At 33.8% G+C, this 21,763-nt stretch overlaps 1 protein-coding gene across 1 annotated transcript in view; it reads right to left on the minus strand.

Moving 5' to 3' along the window:
- The window catches only part of LOC108362436 (putative mediator of RNA polymerase II transcription subunit 26), a gene marked incomplete at its 3' end in the record, with an annotated part of 124,880 nt that overhangs the window by 758 nt on the left and 102,359 nt on the right, over nt 1–21,763 (minus strand). The window contains exons 4-6 of the mRNA XM_017615404.1: nt 18,487–18,585; nt 281–650; nt 221–228 (exon numbers count right to left, since the gene is read on the minus strand). Coding sequence (XP_017470893.1) covers nt 221–228; nt 281–650; nt 18,487–18,585 — 477 coding nt within the window. The remainder of the gene's footprint in view (nt 1–220; nt 229–280; nt 651–18,486; nt 18,586–21,763) is intronic.

The raw sequence follows: 21,763 nt of genomic DNA on the forward strand, positions 1-21,763 counted from the left end.
TAGATCTACAGATCACCGAAGTTACCTCTATTGGAAATTGGTATTATATAATCTTAAGTAGTCGAAGACTCTCAGAGTACAGCTATTGTAGACTTCCTAAGACCAAATATTTTATCATCTCGTATCGATTCCGCAGCTCATCGACAATTTAATGAGTGTATTACCTTAGGATCCAATTTTTCGCACAAATTTACCTCAACACAAAAATATACTTTCTTACACTACTAACTACTTTAGTAACAAGAGAGATGAAAAAACATAAAAATGAACTAAAATTTACCTTTTGTTAGCGCCAGCGACGACACATCTACCGGTTGTGCATGTAATTGCCGCGAATCGAGAAAACGTTGCTGATGCAAACATGCCAAGGATGATGACAACGACCCCAACGTCAACGACGACGACGACGAGGACGACGAAGATGGCGACGGCGATGGCGACAAGGACGATAAGGGCGCGGCAGCTAACGTCAACGCAGCTGTCCCACCAGACGCCATCGCTGTGCTTGTAGCAACAGATGTTGGCGTCGAACGAAATGTATTCGTCGTTGAGGCGGGTGTGGTGGCATTTGCGTTTGTATTTGTGGTGGTTGTGTTAGTGGAGCCGCCATTTTCGTCATGCGTTGGCATTTTCAGTGGCATATTAGGAACCTGTAATAACAGAAGAAAAATACAAGGAAAATTAAATGGAAGATATGCGCAGAGAAAATTAGTTATCAAGTATACACAAATATAAGCAGAGTACGAGTACCTAGCCCAAGGAGACGTGAAAACATATCCACATATACATATGTACATGTGTATATTTGTACATACATTATATAGCCAATAATGTAGAACTTTACATACTTACATACATAGTATGTATGTACATATATGTATATTTACTGTGAGCTGATGCATAAGGTACAAATATTGGAGACAAAAGGCAAATTAGCTTTTGTCGAAAGGTAGAAATTATGGTTACATTTATACATATACATACTTGTATTTTGAATAATGAAAGGAGCTGGAGTGTTGCGCAAGAATGAGAAAAACCCGCTAAATAACAAATACATTTATAAGAATATATTTGACATATGTACATCTATTTGCAGCTGCCTAATATGCATGTACATATATATCTTTGTTGTCGTTTTTTGGTTTCAAGTGGAGAGAAGAAAGTGTTTGGATTTTGAAATGTAGCGGTATTTATAAAATAATATGGATAGATTTATGTTGATGCATTGTGGAGTAAAGGCATGGGATTTTCGCAATTTTTGTTATAAATTGGACTCCACATCAAAACATCTGCATCAGCGTTCGGACTACTGAAACTCGATTCGGGAGTAAATGATTCGAAAAATCGGAGCAATAACGAAATTTTTCATCAACTTTTTTTCTATACTAACGCATTATTTTGCTTATGTATATATACATACATATGTATATATCGTCACCTGAAATGCAAAAAGACGTAACAAACATGGTCGCTGATATTCAAAAAGTTCATCGAATTACAACTGCTCACATCGTTTTATCGTTAGCATTCTTAAGTGGTGGTGAAACCCCAGGATTTGCTCCCTCGCATCGCAATGTTTTCTACTTAGGGTTAAAGTTCCCCCTTTTTGGTAAAAATTAGTATTATTTTTCATTACATTCGGTTATCCTTAGAAAAATTTAGCGCAATATTTAAATGGACATTTTAACCATCTATAAGCTATTTTTGAAACTAAGGGTTAAAAAATCCCATTCTGGCGGTATTTGATGGGTTAAACTGAACTGAAGTCGGCCCGTAAGATCGCATGAAACAAGCATGAAATGGAGTCAAAACACAAAAGTTAGACGAAAATAACAAAAGTCCTTTACGAGGTCAGCATTTTATTGCCGAACTAGTGGACCAAAATGAAAGAGAAACGTTGGTGTTGATGACACCACAAGGCAACTTAGGGATTACTCTAAACAAAGGACAACTAGAAAATTGTGGTTTTTTCTGGCGAAAAGTTTAATTTTGAAGGCTACAACGGATTTAATAATAATTGCCACGATTTTTGAAAGGACGAACGTTGTTTGGTTCCCCTCCATGCCCAATAAGAGAGTATGTATGGCGGTCTCAACTGCGATTTCGTAGTTCAGTGGAGTTGATATAATATTTGCAGTTTCCAAAATTTCGTATAATTCATGCAAAACAAGCATAAAATAATTTTTTTTTTTACATTTTTCGTACCTATTTCTTGAATATGCTACCAAAGCTACGCACCGATTCGCACGATTTCGTTCTATTTACAGCACCTAAATTTAATGGAAAATATTTGGAATTGGATGTTTTGCACAGTTTGTGTGTCAGGCAATCCATGTGATGGTTGGCAGTTTTTCTTTCCGACGATTAAAGTGGTAAGCAGCGAGATGTCCTTGATTTTTCAAAGTGCCTCTACATAGTCGTTTTAGTAGGGTTTTTTCATACATTGGAATTAAGGATGAGTAGAAAATACTAAAAGTGTTGTATAGTAGAATTAAAATGCATGGTATGTTTTTGTTGATTGATCTTTCTTTGTGTTAAATCCACTGTACCTATTCAAGGGAATCAAAAAACAATAGGACTTAAATGTGTTCTCTATGTAGTGAAAAGCAATATTCCCACACACTTTTGCCAGCGAAATCATTTATGGCTGCAGTTTATTTTTTTATATAAGCTCAATCAAATAGTGAATTTTTTCATCGTTTTGAGTTGAAGTTTCATAAGTGATTGTTGCTGTTGCTATTGTTGTCGCTGTGAATTTGCAAAAGTCATTGAAACTGACGGTGACCCCAAAAGGTCTTTGCATTACTTGATCACTGCAGTATTTTACAAAGTAGTTGGCGAACACTCCCACTTTCTCCGCATTTCCCTTCTGCCCGCTGTGAAATTCTTTCGCGCTGCTTACATTATTTTTCACTCCCTCGCATAGCAATTCCTTTGACAATCAAAGTTTGCCAACGTGACAGTGGCAGCTTGTGGCATGAGGCATGTGGTGTATGTAAGTACACACCTCTACCCCACCCGCCCCCACTTAACCGGTTAGTTTTCAGTTATATAAAAGTTGCTTGCAGTTACAGTCATTTGCAGTGTGTATATATACAGTGGCGGTTAAAAATGGATGAATGCTGTTTTCTTTTCAATATTTACACTGTTTTTGAAGCTAAAATTTGTTTGATATGTTTTTTTATAAATATATGGTTCATGCTTTAACAAAAATTCGACAAATTTTTATTTAAATTTCGAGCTTTTTATCCAGAATTTTTATAAATTTTTTGGGACTAGGCCTACAAATTTTTTTTATCAAAATAAGTGCAAGTTCTGAGCGGCTACAAAATCGCATTGATTTTTAATATTTTTTTTTTCTACGGCTTTTGCCCTTTTTTTTGCATATAAATAACGAAATTTAGGAAAACTGGCGTTGACTTTTTATTTTTTTCGCAAACGGTCTTGCGCATATTCTTCTACAAGAAATTCATGTTTATATGGACAAAAGTGAAAACCGCCGTCATCAAAAAAAAAAAATGATAAAAAAAATGTATAAGCCTGTTAACTGCATACCCAAACAATTTATAAAAATTTTGTTTAAAATTCTAGAAATTTAAATAAAAATTTGTCTTTTTTTCGGAAATGGTCTTGCGCATATTCTTCTACAAGCAATTCATGTTTATAAGTGAAAACCGCCGTCATCAAAAAAATTATTAAAAAAATAAAGATTTTATAAGCCTGTTAACTGCACACCCAAACAACTTATAGAAATTTTTTATAAAACTCTCGAAAGTTAGATAAAAATTTGTGGAATTTTTCTAAATTCTTTATAAAGTTTGAAAGTGTGATTTGTATGGTTTTAATAAAAGTATGAACCATATTTTTATAAAAAATAACGAAAAAATTTTAGCATGAAAACAATGTAAATATTAAAAACCAAACACCATACATCTATTTTTGACCGCCACTGTAGTATGTATACGTATGCATGCATATATGGGTTAATCCATGTCAAATCGACCAACTTTTGAATTTCGGTCAAAGCTCTTCCTTACATAGTATAAAGCAAAGACGAGACTTTTTTACCACGCTAATCAAATATCAAATGAAAGGACTTGGCCTCTAGATGTTCAATAATGTATTATGAAAAGTAGGGTTGCCAAATTTTTGAAGGCCAAAACTGTTTAATGGCCGATTAGTTATGAGCGAGACCTTTTTAGCAACATAAAGAGTTAAAAAATCGGATATAAAATAAGAAAGTTATAGGAAAAACCGCGATTTAGCGGTTTTTAGGGGGTGCCTAAAAAAAATTTGTTTCCACCCAAATTTTCTATCGCCATAGGTGTTTAAATAAAACTGACACGCGCTTAAATTTTTTTCTTTCATATGTCGTGATACGGCTTTGTGTACATATGTACAAATTCAGCGCGTGGCCTCGCATATACAAAAGTTCTGCAAAGGAAAAATTAATAAAAAATTTTCTTTCGAAAGATGAAAATTTTCGTTTCAAAACCTATTATAGTTACAAAAATGGTTCTGGTTTCATTTTATTTAGGGCTATGAAAAGAAAAATGTAGAGGAAAAAACACCACAATTTTGAAATTAAGAAAATTATAAAAACAAAAGGTTATATAAATTTTTGGCATTTTTTTATGCAACACATCTAACTGAGCTTAAAAAGTGAGCCTGAATTTTTGAGGGAGATGTTTTTTTACGAATTTTCGAATTTCGAAAAAAATTTAAAGTTAAATTTAAAAGTTCTGTAAATTTTTTTATTTTTATGAAATTTATAAAATTATTATTTTTTGTTATAGTCCCAAATATCAACGGGCCCAGACCATTTTTGTAACTTGAATAATGTTCGAGATATTCAAAAAATACAAAAAATTACGGAAATTGTGAATTTTTACATAGCTTTCGAAATAAACATTATTTCTCTCCATTGGCAGAATTTCGTTATAGGATAAAAGAAATGTTCTGACCAAAATTCATCCAAATCAAAAATCTCGATTCCAACCACTGGTCGATTTGTCGTGAATTTACCCATATATACAAGTAAGCGTGAGTTTATTCTAATGGCTTAAATCGGTTTTTGGTTTATTCAGAAGCTTTTCCGCGCACGGCAGAACGGAAGTGCAGAAGTGAGGCGGCGGATGGTGTAAAGCGTGCATTTTGGGTTTGCAATGGCTTAGAATGTGGATAGCGGTGCTTTCTAACGCTGCGTGGGTACATATGCCGTTAAGTCCGCCGACCTTATCTTTTTCGAGTTGGCTTCGTTGTTGGTTTTTGCTTCTTTTTTTTTTATTGGTGTTGCATTTCCCTTGTATTTTTTTCGCGCACTCGAAACTGTAATCGTGACAGGGCTGATATCATGAAGCCAGTGAAGCGCGCAACTACATTTTTTAAAGTATTTTTCTTCTTTCTTACTTCATTTTGTTTCCCTACTTTTTCTTAGACCACGTGAGTGACCTTTAGTATGCTTTTAAAGTTTTTTCATCTTGCCGTTCGACTTCGTTCGCGTCCCCTTGGAAATGCGTTTTGCTGCTTCTACCACTTTGCCATTGAAAAGTTGCTCAGTCATTTGTAGGGGAGCGCAGCTTAACTTCAGTGAAGTAAAGCACAAACGTACATTGGTGCTTGTTGGAGGAGTGGAAATGAAATTTAACTGCAAGCTTTATTGTATTCACTTCGAGTCGAACGGGCGCAGTCAAGTCTTATGTCAGAATGCCAGCGAGCGAGCAACTACATGTTGCTTGATCATTTCTTTCCAAACTAAGAAAATTTAACCATTTTTACAGTTTTTCCTTTTTCTGATATTATTAATTTAGTTGAATGGTGATTTATGAAAATGTGAACGGTACTACTCCCTTCTTGACTGGATGCATATTTAAACAAGAGAAAGAAAATGCTCATTAGCGTTAAAAATCGCTATTAAATTTTATACAAGTCAAATTGATTTTTTAAGTGCGCAGCTGGGGAGAGTACGACAACAGGAACAAGCGAAGAGAGTAATTAACGTCAAACCAATTAAGAAGGGAACAAAAAAGTAAATTCGAAATTAATACGAGATTATTAAGGAGAAAGGAAAATTAGTGAAATAAATTAAGATTAAGTTTAACTGAAGTGAGGTAAAAAAACATCATTAAATATATATACTTATGTATGACTGTAGGCACATCAAATCTTTTTAAGAGCCAGAAGCACTCATAGAAACGTTTTTGTTCGAACGAAATAGGCAGTGGCTGCTGGGAGATTATTTTGAATATTTTATATTTATTTACGCAGCTGCTTAAGAGATTGCTGTCGGCGCCAGAGATTCCAATTTTAAATCGATTAAATGGAAAATAAATCAATCTGATTCGATTCTTTAGTTCCGACTCGATCTGTGAATCGATCCAAAAAATGCGAGAATCAGCGTTCGATTTTTCCTCAATTGCAGTATACTGATCTATGGCTTGCCATAGAAATCTATAAAATTTTCAAGGGAAGTCCTTTAAAAATAACTCTACAAAATTATCATATCGGCTTTGAACCGCTCAGACTTCTGGGTTTCTTTTTTGTGGTAACACTCATATTTTAAATGCATTAGAAGTTTTTTTTTAAGACGAATCAGGTTCCTTTTGAATAACTGTAGTTATATTTTTATGCGATTCCTTGACATTTTCACGTTAAATAACTCGTTTCATTTATCGAAAAGACTTCACTATTTTCTCACATTTAAGAGTTAACATGATACAAAATATTTTATTTGAATATTTCAATAAAAAATTATAGAAAAAAGTATGACGAAAAATTTTATTCGGCTCAATTCTTAAAACTTCCCACTTCCTGCTTACCCATTTTAGAAAAAAATTTAGTATGCAGTTTTGTAACTAATTGAGATGCATTTTATTGATTTAAGATTCGAAACACATACATTAATCTGGAATTTTTTCAAAATGGGTAATTATGGAGTGAAATATAGTTACCACGTAAGCTTGTATGCAGAATACACCTTTTAAAAGGTAACATACATTTTTTTCTCTTTTGTGATCAAAAATGAAAAGAACACAATTTCGAAAAAATTCAAAAATCGATTTTTTTTCGATCTGACATTTCTAGTGAAGGCCTAATCTCTGAGCTTCGGTTGAGAGATTATTGATCAAAACAGTGCTGCAGTCGGAGGCTAATTAAAGTTTCGTGGTCGTTACGTATTAGTATTAACTGGTAATATCAGTATAGCTGTAAGAAATTCTGGTTCCTCAGAACAGGGTTTGAAAAAATTTATTTTTTATTTCGTACAAATTTTTACTTGAAATCTGATAAATTTTACATGTTTGAAACTTATTCATATGAATTCATCAACCAGCTGAGTTATAGCTGGTCAAAGTCAAAATTTACGGTTTAAAAAAAGTTTAAACGTTTTTAAAACCCTAGTGAGAACCCCTAATTCTTTTTTTTTAATTTTGAAATTTTCGTGGATGTCTTTATTTTTTTTACGTGAAACACAATATATGGGCGCCCAATGATGTTGATATTTTAAGGAGCACCCTACAGAACATGCTGAATTTTGTATACGCTAAAAAGGCATATGTGTATGTAAAAAAGTTAAATTTTCCTCAAAATCCTTTTTAACCAATACAAGGCAGTGCATGTCAGACAAAAAATCGCTACACCAAATGCACTCACTTAAATAATAGGGGTATTCTCGAAGTCTTGCAGGTAGCACAGATTGTATGGAATGCAAAAATACTATTCAAAATTTGCAATAGTACGAGAGCAATCCTTGCTACATGCAACGGCTTTGCAAAATTTTGAGAATACCCCTAATGTAAAATTTAGTCAGATCAATTGCGCAAAGGCCTAGTTGAGTCGCGCAAAATTTAAAAATGAGTTAAAAACTAAAAAATAGCCATGCACTGAAATATGATTAGAAACTTTTATTAGCGGGTGACTTTTAAATTTTATTAGCCTTGGCGAAGCAGCTTTTCATTTAAATAACGATTCAATATGCCATAATCGTATTTTTTAGAAGCAAATGTGTATATATTAACTTGTTTTTAACTACGTTTTATAGCTGTATATAACATCAAGTTCATACACACATACATACCTCCCATTATATTTATATACACATATATGTACGTATGTACGCAGATGTTGTTCACATGTCAGCACTTTTAAAATGTATTTGATTGGCGGCCTAAAAGTTCAACTTCAATAATTTCACAAAAGCTAGTAAAATGGAATTTAAATTAATTTTCGTTTTTTATTACTATTTTTTGTCACTTAGGCTCGAAAACAAATTTAAATAAAGTCATAAAACGAAAATTGAAACAAACTGATTGGAAAGCTTACAAAAACCGCAAATTGAATGCAGCACAGCAGGCGAACCGTGTTTGGTTACCAAGTAAATAAATGTAAATCGAATGTAAGAAGAAAAAATATTGTTAGCGTTCAAATTGAAATAGCCTTGCTAGAAAAGTAATAAAATAATAATAATAATAATAATACACCTCGTATCATAATTGTAAGCGCACTAAATATGGAAAAGTTTTAACAATTTATTTATTTTTTGTTATTTGATTTAATTGATTTTTTATAAAACCATATGAAGTTTTTTTTTTTAACAACAAACATATATGTAAACATAAGTTTCTGCAATATTACACAAAAAAAAAAAAAATTAAAAACGATTCTGAATTTTTTTTTTTTTAATTCGAGTTTTTAGAAAGATTTCGCAATGTTTTCTGGTGTCGCTAATTTTCTTCCATATATAGCTCATCGAGCATACATATTTCGTAAGGAGCAAGATGCCCAAATCCGTCTGAAAAACATTACCAAAAATGAGCAGTAGTTCAGCTACTCGAAATTTTTGCCAAAATTTGTTGATTTTTTTTTAATATTGCATAAAGTTTGAAACTTGGATTTATGCGGTTTTTGTTAAAGAAAATCTATATTTTATAAAAAAAATAGCTAAAACTGAATAACACGAAAAAGTGTTATTAATACTTGTCAATGTGTGGTGCGCGCTCATAATTATGACACGGGGTGTAAAAGTAAATACAAATATATAATTTAATTTAAATAATGTTTTTCTACGTTAATTTGATTTTATGTTACATTATATGTCATACTATATTGTTCGATGTTATGCTGCGCTATTTTATATTATATTATGCTATTTTATTTTAGTAATATCAAAAGGTTTAAAACAAGTAATTTCTAAAAAAAAACCGACTTCAATTCTCATATAAAAAAATAGTGTATATATATATATGTATATATTTCATGATCCAATGATCGGATCTAAACCAGATTAGTATGGGACCACCTCTGAGACACTACCTTCCCGATACAAAAAGAAGAAATCGGTTGACGTGGTCCAAAGTTATGCGGTAACATACATAAAAAAAATATATATTCCGACGAACTGATAACCTTGGCCTATAAGCAGAAAGCACCCGGGTGGTCCGCAAGACGCAGTATTTGCCATCAATTACTCTCCAACTAATTCCCTACAGTACAATCGGAGGCTAATTAGACGTCATTAATAAAATCGATGATTAAATCATATGCACATCTTCACTTAGCAATGAAATTTGTAAACTTGCTTTGCCATAGTGGATAGAGTATAGGCATAGAAAAAATTATTTCACATTCATAAATTGCTCGATTCATTTAAATGCATTGAAAAGTTTTGTAATTAACTGGCTGTTGGGAGCGCGCAGAGGCATACCTCAAGCGTTCAAAATACTGAAAAAGGGTCAAAAGCGATTAATATTGATTGCAATAATGTCCGCAGTTATTCACTTGGTATTTGGTGTAGTGCAAATAGTAGGAATACAAACGATTTTAAACATCACACATGCATACATATATGTTTGTATGTATATTCGGGTGGGACAAAAATACACAGGAAAATAAATTGTTGGAATTTTAGAAAATGGCAGAAGTAGCAGTTTTGAAGGAAATTAATACTTTTGTTACATAACAAAAACTAGTGAATGCGCAAAAAAATGCCATAATAAAGTGATAAAGAAATTGCGTCGGTTTTCCGTCAGCAAAAAAAAAAAATATTAAAAACCACATGAACCACTTCATCGTCTAAAATTTTATAGGCTCTGCATGCCTAAGATTTCCAAAAATTCAAATGAAACAATCTTAAATTTAATTTTTGTTTTTCAAAATATTTATTGAACAATTTGTTTCGTTTCGAGTACTTTATAATTGTTTAAGCTAGTTTTTATCTGTAACATCATAACTGGAATAGGAGAACCGATTTTCCTCAAAACTGCTACTTTCCCTGCACTTTGCACAAAAAACATTTGATATTAACAAATAAAAATTCAAAAATCTAACTGGACGAATCTCTTTAACATTTTTTAGCGTTCATTTAAAAGAAATAAATCAAATAGTTAAAAATTCAGGCTTCAGCTTGAAACCACTGTGCGGCGGCACTTTAAATATTACCCGATTTCAAAATAAAAAATAATGGGTCACCTTATTTTCAATATTCTTCAATTTTGGAGGTGGCTGAAAAAAAGAAGCCGTGAGCTACCCTAATGCCCGCATTTGCATAATACTTCCCAGTTGTTGTGCATTTTAATTGCGTTAACGAGTCAACACGAATCAAATAGTGGTATTTTTATTGCAAGCAAATTGCAGTCATAATCAACGGCGCCAATAAGTTGTAATTCATTCAAAGCATAACTACATATACAAAGTTCGAGTTGTTGAGGGGGATGACAGGCCGTATGTGGCACCTGAATGCCATTTGGAATTACACGTATTTATGCACCAGCCAGTCAGTTGTTGCTGTGGGGCATGCACTTGTATTACGCTATTACTCTCTCTCCATCGCATAACTGTCAATTATGCAGCACAAGTGTTGCATGAATAATGACAAATACATCAGTAATGCACTGTCACTTTGGAATATATGCATGCATTGTATGCTGATTTATATGACACACACACACATTATAGCGTTTCTACATGCATGCAGACCCTGTCGGGAAACGCACTAGTGCCGAACTTTTATATACATACATATCTTTGGCTGAAGCTGAGTTTTCAGAGGTGCTCACTGTTATTGGTTAGGTTCCAGAAGATTCCAAGATGTTAAAATGTTAACAAAAATATTTTTTATTTGTATTATCAAGCTAAGAAAAAGCATCTGCGAAGTGCAGAATGAAAGCGCATTTGAATGAAAAAGCCGCCCTTTAGCTATAGTTCCGAACCAGTTCCTATTTCGCCACCTTAGATATAGATTTCTAATGAAAAAAAGTGAAATAAAATAGATTTTTAAAAGTACCATATTTTACCGATTTTGGACTGGACTGGGGATCTAGATACTGTCGGACTGGTTCGTTTTTGGCGATAAAGATCTAGTACGGAACTAGAAATTTGATTCACTAGTTCTCGGTTTCCCCGTAGTGAAAAACTTGCAGCTAGGTGTGTGTGCGTGCGCATTATATATAAATAAATACACGTCTGAACTTGTCAATATTTGTCTCTTAGCAATTTAAATTTCTCGTTCGCGTTCGAACACAATGTCACTATATGCAGTTTCGTGTAGGCCGCAGCACCAGTACAAATAATAGCAGTAATGGGAGCCTTTACAGCGTCGTCATAGCAGTGGTAGCGCCATTGGCATTATAATTAGCAGTTTAGTGATTTAATTAATAATCGCTCGCGCGCAGACAATTTGCGACTCAATTAATTGCCTGTTTTCTTTCTTTACCTGCTCTATGACAGTTTATTGCTATTTAAACAATGGCGCGCGATTAAGAGAATGCAAATTGCTTTAAGTATTTTTATTGTAAATTAGTTCAGGGTGCGAGGCTATAATTTATTACTAAACTTAGTATGAATGTGCTTTAATTTAATTCGATGTGCGGAATTTTTAAGAGATCAAAGAAATAAGAATGTAATCAATAAAGATTTTAAAATACAAAGATATTATTTGTTAAGCGACTGCAAAACGAAAAAGACGAATGAATCAGGAAATGGATTTTCGGAAATAGATAAAGAGGTGAAACTCCTCAATGAGTAGTTCAAGAAGTACAACGATGAATTAAAAGAATTTATTCTAAAAGACGTAGGCATTGCATGGAAAAGATTGTTTTGAATCCAATCACCTTGGATCTTGATTTTGCTCATGGGTCATAAACAAATTTAATCTCCTAAGAAGCTTAAATAACCAAAAATCCAAAGCATTTCATCGTTTCTGCTTTTTAAGAAAGCTATCGTTTATAATCAATAATATTTAATAATTAAATTAATGAAAAGCTTGGTCAGTTTTTGCTTTTAACTGAGTGATATAAATTTATGTATCCTCACAAGAACTTCGAGACATTTTAAACTTATTGTGTTGAGTATTTGCAAATCAAGCTTTGAAATGCGTGATAAGTTTCTGTGCTTATGCCGAGCTTTTAACAAACATGACTGCCTCAAACCATGTGCATGGTTATTTATAAGTAATTTCCGTTCCCAAACAATTTCAAAATATCTGTAACTGTAAGTACTCCTTTGAGACAATTGTAATGACTTTGTATATTTTTGCAACCGCGTAAGACGATACGAGCCTCGATCGAAATTTCGGCCTTTCCGACCACGACCACAGTTCGTCAAAAGCTAGATCTTTTCAAACGCCACATACATACAAAGAGCCTGGAGCTAAAAAAAAATTAATCAAACCCATTTTTTTTTTTGTATCATAATAGTAATCGTCGAGGCGCATTTGGCAAATAAGTAAATAGTAAAGATGTTAGTCTCATTTGTTGCCTACCTCTAGACCGATTCCTTAGTTACTGATTGAAAGCTAACATTATCGAAGCAAAGAAATGCCCAATTCTAACAGGTAAAGTACGGGTTCTTTTCGGTAAATTGGCCGCCTTGTTACCGCAGGGCAGGGCCAAGCCAAATAATGCATTTAGCGTTATATTGGAAGCCCAGAATTTATTTACGGAAAGAAAACCAAACGCAATGCAATTAACACGGAATATCCAACCCTGTCTACATACAAGCATCAACAAGACAACAACTACCGACTTTCACTTAGCTACAAGTACAACCCACTGACCAACTTCACGATGTTGCTGGAACAGTTTTTCAGGTGAAATAGAGCTTTAACCAATAGTAGAGCACTTAACGTCTAAATACTGATCCGAGGAGCTGACTTGAGAATTAGGCTACTGATTGGATGTGTACATAAAAAGCTGTACCAGCTTAGAGCAACCAACAATAGTTCCGTTATTTTGACTACACTTTCTGCATTATTTGTATGTCCCTACATCCATAAAATGCAGGATTGCGCATATGTAGATCCGACCAAAATCTTTTTATGTGGCAAACATTTTTATTCAGCCAATAAAGACGCACTCTCGGAGGGTTTGTGGCAAAACTAAAGATGAAATTATATATTGTATTGTGGTCTCTAAAAACATCGAAATAAGAATAAAAACCGTGCGATTAAACTGATGAAGGGAGTAGAGAGATCTTCTTGAACTTCTTGTACTAAATGAACTAGTCTAAAAAAATCCATACAAAACCGCGAACCTTTCATTCAAAACTAGTTTTTTTCTTAATAACAAACTTGAACATGCAAACTTGAAAAGCAATCAAAATAATTAATACAACTTAGTTGGACGAATTTCTTAGCGCCTTGTGCCTGACTCTTCTTTGCCTTACTTTACATGACAAAGTACATTCGCAAGATGCCCACCAACTTTTAACTGTTCATAGGTGCCTGTTAAAGCACCCAATATCCACAAGTCTTTAAATATCGCACAATTTTTTTTTCCTAATTAAAATCTCAACCAGCCCAACGAGCACACTCAGAAATTCAACGCACGAATAGTACACAAAATATTTAACAACCCGAATTAGTACTAAAAAAAGTGCCACGAAAAGTAAATCAAAAACAATGCTAACACGGATTTTTATCTATGCAAAGCGAGAGTTGAGTGGCGTGCAAACTAAAGCTATTTAAACGAATTAAACATTTATGTATAGAGTGTGTGTGTGCGATGTTAACCAGAGCGCCACAACCAAGCGTAGACGCAGTCACGCAGGCCAGTTGTAAGGCAAAAAAGCTTCATACCACATAGTTACGTATGGAAGTATATGTATGTATGTAGGCCCAGTTAAAGAGCCAGTTATTTCGACAACCAATAAGTCTATCTGTCCGTTTGTCTGCTTGTCAGTTAGGCCGTAAGCTAAATAACCAACAAGTCATACGCGTTGTTATGCACCTTCACACTTAAACACATACATATGTACATAAGTATGTATGCACAGGCGTAGGAGTGCTTAAGTTAGGAGTTTCGTACTGTGGTGTTTGTCACTGTGTTTTCGCGTGCATAAATAAATAAATTCAAATCCTTAAGTACTTATCGCAAAATCGCGAAGCAACAAAACAAAGGCGCCCATTATTAAAATTTCAATTCCAAACAAGGCGAAAGCGAGACTTTTAGAAGCGAATGGAGGCAAGTATGTGTGTTGATGTTGGCTATGGTGTTGATGTTGGTTAAAAGCGGCGATGCCGCTAAACAACTTTAATTAAATTCATTAGCTTTTAAACACTTTACAACGCTGCCTTCCAAGTCATAAATCTTTTTCGTTGGCGGCGACACATAAAACCGTAAGGGAAGTTGCACAAGAAGGCAGTCGTAGAGGCAGCGGGTAAGAGAAGATACAGTGGTGGACGGTGCTGTGTAACAAAACATAAATGTTGCTAAGTGTTTGGAGTGTTTGAGGCAAACTGGGTTAGATAAGGTAACATAAGATAATATAACATAACATAAGATAACATAACATAAGATAACATAACATAAGATAACATAACATAAGATAACATAACATAAGATAACATAACATAAGATAACATAACATAAGATAACATAACATAAGATAACATAACATAAGATAACATAACATAAGATAACATAACATAAGATAACATAACATAAGATAACATAACATAAGATAACATAACATAAGATAACATAACATAAGATAACATAACATAAGATAACATAACATAAGATAACATAACATAAGATAACATAACATAAGATAACATAACATAAGATAACATAACATAAGATAACATAACATAAGATAACATAACATAAGATAACATAACATAAGATAACATAACATAAGATAACATAACATAAGATAACATAACATAAGATAACATAACATAAGATAACATAACATAAGATAACATAACATAAGATAACATAACATAAGATAACATAACATAAGATAACATAACATAAGATAACATAACATAAGATAACATAACATAAGATAACATAACATAAGATAACATAACATAAGATAAGATACGATACGATAAGATAAGGAAAGTGAATTCAAGGAAATGAAAGTGAAGGAAAGGAAAGCAAAGTTATGACAAGACAAGATACGATAAGATAGCATAATATAAACGAGTATAAGATCAGATCAGATAAGATAATACAAGTTAAGATAAAATTAGATAAGATCAGATAAGACAAGGCAAGACAAGATAAGATAGGATAAGATATAATAAAATTAGAAAAGATAAGGTAAGATAAAATTAGATTAGATAATAAAAGATAGGATAAGATAACATAAGACAAGATAAGATAAGATAAGGCAAGAGAAAAGATAATATAAGATAAGATCGGAAAAGAAAAAATTGATAGGATAATATAAGAAACGATGGGATGAGATATATAAGATAAGATGATATAAAATAATATAAGATAAGACGAGATAAGATAATATAAGCTAAGGTGAAATTAAATAAGATAAATTTATATAAGCTAAGTTAAGTTAAAGCTAGATAAGATAAGATAACAAAAGATGAGATAACATAATATAATATAAGATGAGATAAAAATAGATTGGATAAAATTGGATAAGATAAGATGAGATGGGATGAGATAAAATAAGAGATGAGATGAAATAAGATAGGATACGATCGATGCCCAGTCGAAGTCTCTTAAAAATGTTTAATTGTCTTTCTTCATTTACCTAAAAGAGGTAGTAACGGGCTTTCCCATCTACATCTGGAACAATATCCTGATTAATTTGGGAGATACTGGATCGAGAAACTTACCTTCTTTCCTTATGATATCTTTAAAAATGTTCCCAAAGTTTGATAGGTCTTTTCGGTGGCGCTTCCAATTTATCGCTTAACCGAATTTGGGATATCTTATTGGCCTGCACTGTTTCTATGAGGTCAGTAGGAAAGAGCAAAAGAAAAGAGGATTTCAGTATGAGTGATTCGGGATTTGATGGAAGTGAGGCAGGTGTTGGACAGACAGAAGGAAGTCTGTCTGCTGAAACAATGAAAGACCAGTAACCAGTTAGCGAAAAAGTACTTTGTTGCTGCTGTTATCTAGGATGTGCAGTGAAAATCTTTTGTTTCACGAGCACACACACATTTGCACTCTTTCAAGTGAACGAACGCACTAAATCATGCAACTAAATGCAAAACGGTAGTCAGTGCGCTGTCAGCGAGTTGATGTCTCCAGTGGAGCAATAAAACACNTTTGTTGCTGCTGTTATCTAGGATGTGCAGTGAAAATCTTTTGTTTCACGAGCACACACACATTTGCACTCTTTCGAGTGAACGAACGCACTAAATCATGCAACTAAATGCAAAACGGCAGTCAGTGCGCTGTCAGCGAGTTGATGTCTCCAGTGGAGCAATAAAACACAAAATTTTCTGTGTTGTTGCAGTGGGTGAAGCTTAAGGGTGGGGAAATAGCACTGGCGTTTCATTGTAATACACGAAAATTGTGAGTGGAAGTGGAAAATGCAGGAAAGATGCAAATGACCAACGAAAAGATAAGAAACTAAGAATAAGATAAAAAAAAAACAACTTTAATATCCATAGTTTAATATGTACGTACGCAAGTATACGTACGTGTAAGTGTACTATGTGTGTTTGCATATTCAGATTGAAAAGTGCAAGTGAATTTAGAGCTGCAGGCAAGACACGCCACCAGCAACGGCTGGCAATTTGCAATACAGACGTGCAAACACGGCATTCTTGTCCATTGTTTGTACCTCTCATTGTCTAGCTGTCGCTTCGCATAAATGTTTATGTGAGTGTGTTTGCATATTTAGCCAGCAATCACTACACTGCAGTGAAAATGAAGAAGTGCTACACCATCTCATACGAATGTTGCAACCAGCATAGAGACGCACTGAGGCGCTACGTGCAATAGCCACATTTCACGTACATAGATACCACTTAAATACCAGCCAGCGAATGTGTGGGTGAGTGTGTGAGCTATAATTTATTTGCTGTAAAAGCGTTGAACGTCAAGTAATAAAGTAAGTACAAAAGCAGTAGCAGCAACAAAAAAAAATACATTTACCAAATGTGACGTAGTAAACGAGCGGAAAAGTAGTCGTAAGCGCCAGGAAAAGGAGAGAGAAAAAGGAAGAGAATTGAAATGTAAATAAATTGTTAAAGAAAAGGGTAATAAAAAACGAATAGAGACAGACGAAACAAGACAGAATGTGCAATAGATGCACAAATAAAAAATTTAAAAATAAATAAGCGTCAACAGCGCTAGAATAATCAACGTTCAAAGCAACAGTTATGCAAATAATTTGTATAATCCCATTCTTATTTAATTTGTAATGTAAATTTGGACTCTTCTAATATCAAACTCTCGACTGTTGCTCAATCATTTATTTAAATTTCTTCTTGATAAACCGTGGATTAGCTTTAGAGAAAGGAAAGAAAAGCGAATGGTTATTGCTTAACTTCGGCCAATTTTTTTCTATATATTTATTCCGATATTTCAATGGGGGTTGATTATCACAAATTAATTAAACGGTTCAACGGTTTTGGATTTGATTTTTCTGGAATTGTGGGCATTGTCGGTGGGGTGCATCTGAAGCCTTGGCTAACGGCAGTAAGACTGTAGGCACTGGTGAGAGCATTTCGATATACATATTCGGCTTAAGGGTCCACTTCAGTATAAAACGTTCGGTGCATTTTGTACAAATTTGAGAAATTTGGATGAGGAAAAAGCCTATAGCGTTGTCAATTCGATTCGCTATATGTATAGTCATGTGAAAAATAATAGATACACCGCATTTTGACCAGTTTGGCTATTTGTTCTTTTTTTATGTTTATTATTTCCTATGACAGCATGGCGCAATATCTAACAAAAACCATATAAGTACAAATTTTGAACTTTGTATAAATATTTGAAAAAATTCAACAAAAATTTACAACAACAAACTTTTTATAAAGAATTTTTTGAAAAATTCTAAGCATGCAGTTTTATAGCCCAGTATATTCTAGCAATTCGCGTTGATTTTTGATAACTAAGTCTTAATTGGATTTTTATATAAGAAATTAGTTTTTGAAAAAATTGCAAATAGAGAATATAAGCCGTATAGTGAATGAAAAAACAAAAACAAATGGAATAATTGCGTGAACAAGTTTTCTCCTCTTAATGTATTTTTGTTTTGTTTTAGGGACTCGTGGTCACAACTTACTTCTGAATCGAAGGCCATGCTTGGTTTTATTGTTTGATTCTTTATAGTCCCGGAGACGCTTTCATTTTCTTCACGAAAGTCAATCGAGTTGCCAATTACCTAAAAAAATAAAAAAATAAAATTAAACAGTTAATTAGAAATGGATATTCCAAGAAAAGAGCTTGATAAATAAACATATTTCATGAGACTTATTAGCTATCTAAGCAATGGAAATTAATTTATATGTTGAAATATTGGCATCAAACGATAACTAGTGGGCATATATTAGGGTGTTCGATTATTCGACATTTTTCAAAAACCGGTTTTCGAAAGGCAATTTCAAAAAACCTGGTTAAATCGTATATTTGTTTTAATAAAAGCCAAAATTTGAATAAAACTATTAAAATTAGGAATGGCTTTCATCTAAGAGAACACTAAATGGCACAGCTATACGTATGTACACTAGGGTTGTAGAAAAGTGCACATGAAAATAGTAAAGCCGAAAAAAATAAACTCCGTTTTTTTCTTATTTTGAAATACATATTTAGAGGTCGCTCAAAGTTTTATATGTATGTATTTTATATGGGAAAAAATCATAATGCAATGCATTTTTTTGGGGTTTTGAGGGACCTATAAAAAATAGTTACTATTAAAGGATGGTTAAATAAACAATTGGGTATTGTAATTGGAAGACTTCTAAAGAAGCACAGAGTTTTCGGTTCGAAGAATATTGATTTTCAATATTCTATTCCATTTCTACGATTTTTTTTAACAAAATTCATGGAAAACTTTGAGCGCTTTGTTTCGCATTCGTTGGCTGCATTAAACAATTTGCTGTAAAGTTTTTAATTTATACTGAAGTTACTTATAAAACGTAGCTACTTAGACTAACAGAGGTTATGAATAAACCCGTAGATAGTGGAAAATATGATCAGCGTTTTTCGCCAAATGCCATTTAAGCGGCGACGCTACAACAAAATCACTTTATTCAGCACTTACTTGCAGTCGAAAGCGCAAGCGCAGCTCCTGTCCTGCGACGGCACTCCATCTATGTACATATGTAGCAACAGCGGTTGCGCGACCGATCATTATAGGCAGCCGCAGCTGTTAATACACCAGAGCATTACTGGAATTCCATTACAGCGAAATTCCATCGCCGTTACCGACAAATAGATGCGCGCGCGCACGGCATTGACTGGCTACGAGTGAGAACACCAAGTTAACCAACTTAATAGCTTAAGTTAGTAAAAAGTCGCCAGTAGCGGAAACCCTTTTAACAGACCATTTAAAGCTTCATGCGCGTTTAGTTAGACTGTTTGTTCTTCGGCGTTGCGCCAGAAAGAAGATAATGAAGGCGGTGATGATGATGATGATGATGAACAACTCACATGCCGGCTGCCAAGCTCACACACAGTAGCTACTAAATACGCCAAACTCGAGGCTGAGTGGCATACTTGTTTTGTCGACGGCGCGCCTTACTTTCAAACATAATTTGGCCTATGTAGCTCTAGGCACTACTTATGCATTCGCGCTTCATTTACACTTACTACACCAGCAATAACAACAAATACATTAGTACTGCCTTTACTTGGCTGCAATAAAATAAAATTGTTCGGCTTCCTTTTTTTAGCCAACCTCACAGCGTGAGGCGTTCTTATGCCGCTTAATAGACAAGTGTTCTTCATCCTTTTTGGTATGATCCCGGTTAAGATAAGTCACCCAGACAACGATTCGAATCAGCCTGCGACGTGTCGCTTTGTGCTGCTTTGGATGCTGTCAACGGTAACCAAGTCCAATGGAATTACCAATACCATAAAAGGTTGTTAAAAGGTTTCAACTGCGCGATTCCATAAAATTCCAAGCAAGCATAGTTGGCACAGCATTTTGCACACATCAACTCACTGCGTGTTGCCGTTTTTGGGGGCTTTCACCGCAGTCTCAGCCTCAGCCTCAGCCTCAGCTTAGCTCCCGATAGCAGCTTAATACATATTTACAATATGTATGGTCAATTATTTTATCGCAGCACGATCGCTAATCACATATGTATACACCCATGAAACAGGACTGTCATGTTGTTGTCGTTGTTGAACAAATGTTGCTGCCGATGAGGTTACAGTTGTAGCTTAGCCAATTGGCCATATTTGTGCTATCGTTCGCTACTTGCCTCTAGCTGTTTTGTTTAGGAATTAACAAATATTTGCGCTTTTATGGTCATTGCTGAGATGACAGCAGCATTTGTTGGGAACCACAAGTTCGTATTATAATATTTTAAGATTACTATTTTAACTTTGTTATTAGCAATGCTGAATTTCGTGAAAATAGTTCCGACTCTTCGCTTTGATGACTCGCTTGGGAAATTTCAAAAAAACTGTCAAAATACACATATATGGATTTACACTAGGATGCATCACTGTCCATACAAAAAAAAATGGCACCGGTTTTCCATAAGAAATATAAAAGTTATTATATTCGTATTTTAAGACTTCCGCCAAAATATTTCGTGAAAATTTTTACGTGAGCTGGACCTAATTGATTATACCACCAAAAATCTATTTTTTATGAATAAAATTAGTTTTTAAGCGACTTCACAAAAAGGAGAAGGTTATCAGTTCGTCGAAAAATTTTTTTTCATGTATATTACCGCATAACTTTGGACCACGCTAAACGATTTCTATAATTCTTTTTTTAAAGGAAAGGTGTTACCTCACAGGTGGTCCCATACCGATCATTGGATCATGAAGAAATTAACGATAACCTTAAATTTTTATATGAGATTTGAAGTCGGTTTTGTTTTTTGCTTAAAAAGTAGTTGTTAAAAATGTTTTTTCTAAAAATCGTCTCAGATGAAAGAAGAATTTAAGCTAAAAATGTGCGCTTAAAAATGTTTAAAAAATTTATAACTGAATCAACATAATATTATTTTTGGAGATATTTTCAAAGCGGTCTAGTTCACGTAAATTTTAATATTTTTCTGAAATATTTTAGTGGAATCTTAAAGCATAATAATTCCGTTGGAAAACCGCAACTTGTTTTTGGTGATACATCCTAATGTACATATTATGTCAATCGAAATTTATCAATTTCAATTCTAACAGCTAACCAAAACTCGTTAGATGCTTTAATATTTATTGAGATGAGCAGAAGGCACTTTAAATACTCACGAATAGATCAGTTAAGCTTTCATAATAAAATTTAATTGCCGGTTGTCGAAGCCGATTTCCATAACTGGCTCTTCTGCAGGCGGTAACCCGATTGCCGCGGAAGCGAAGTCGTCTCCTTTAGGAGATGGAATGCACGA

The sequence above is a fragment of the Rhagoletis zephyria genome, unplaced genomic scaffold (genome assembly GCF_001687245.7).
Source record: "Rhagoletis zephyria isolate East Lansing unplaced genomic scaffold, Rhagoletis_zephyria_1.1 Rzeph_scaffold_01010, whole genome shotgun sequence".
NCBI lineage: Eukaryota > Metazoa > Arthropoda > Insecta > Diptera > Tephritidae > Rhagoletis > Rhagoletis zephyria.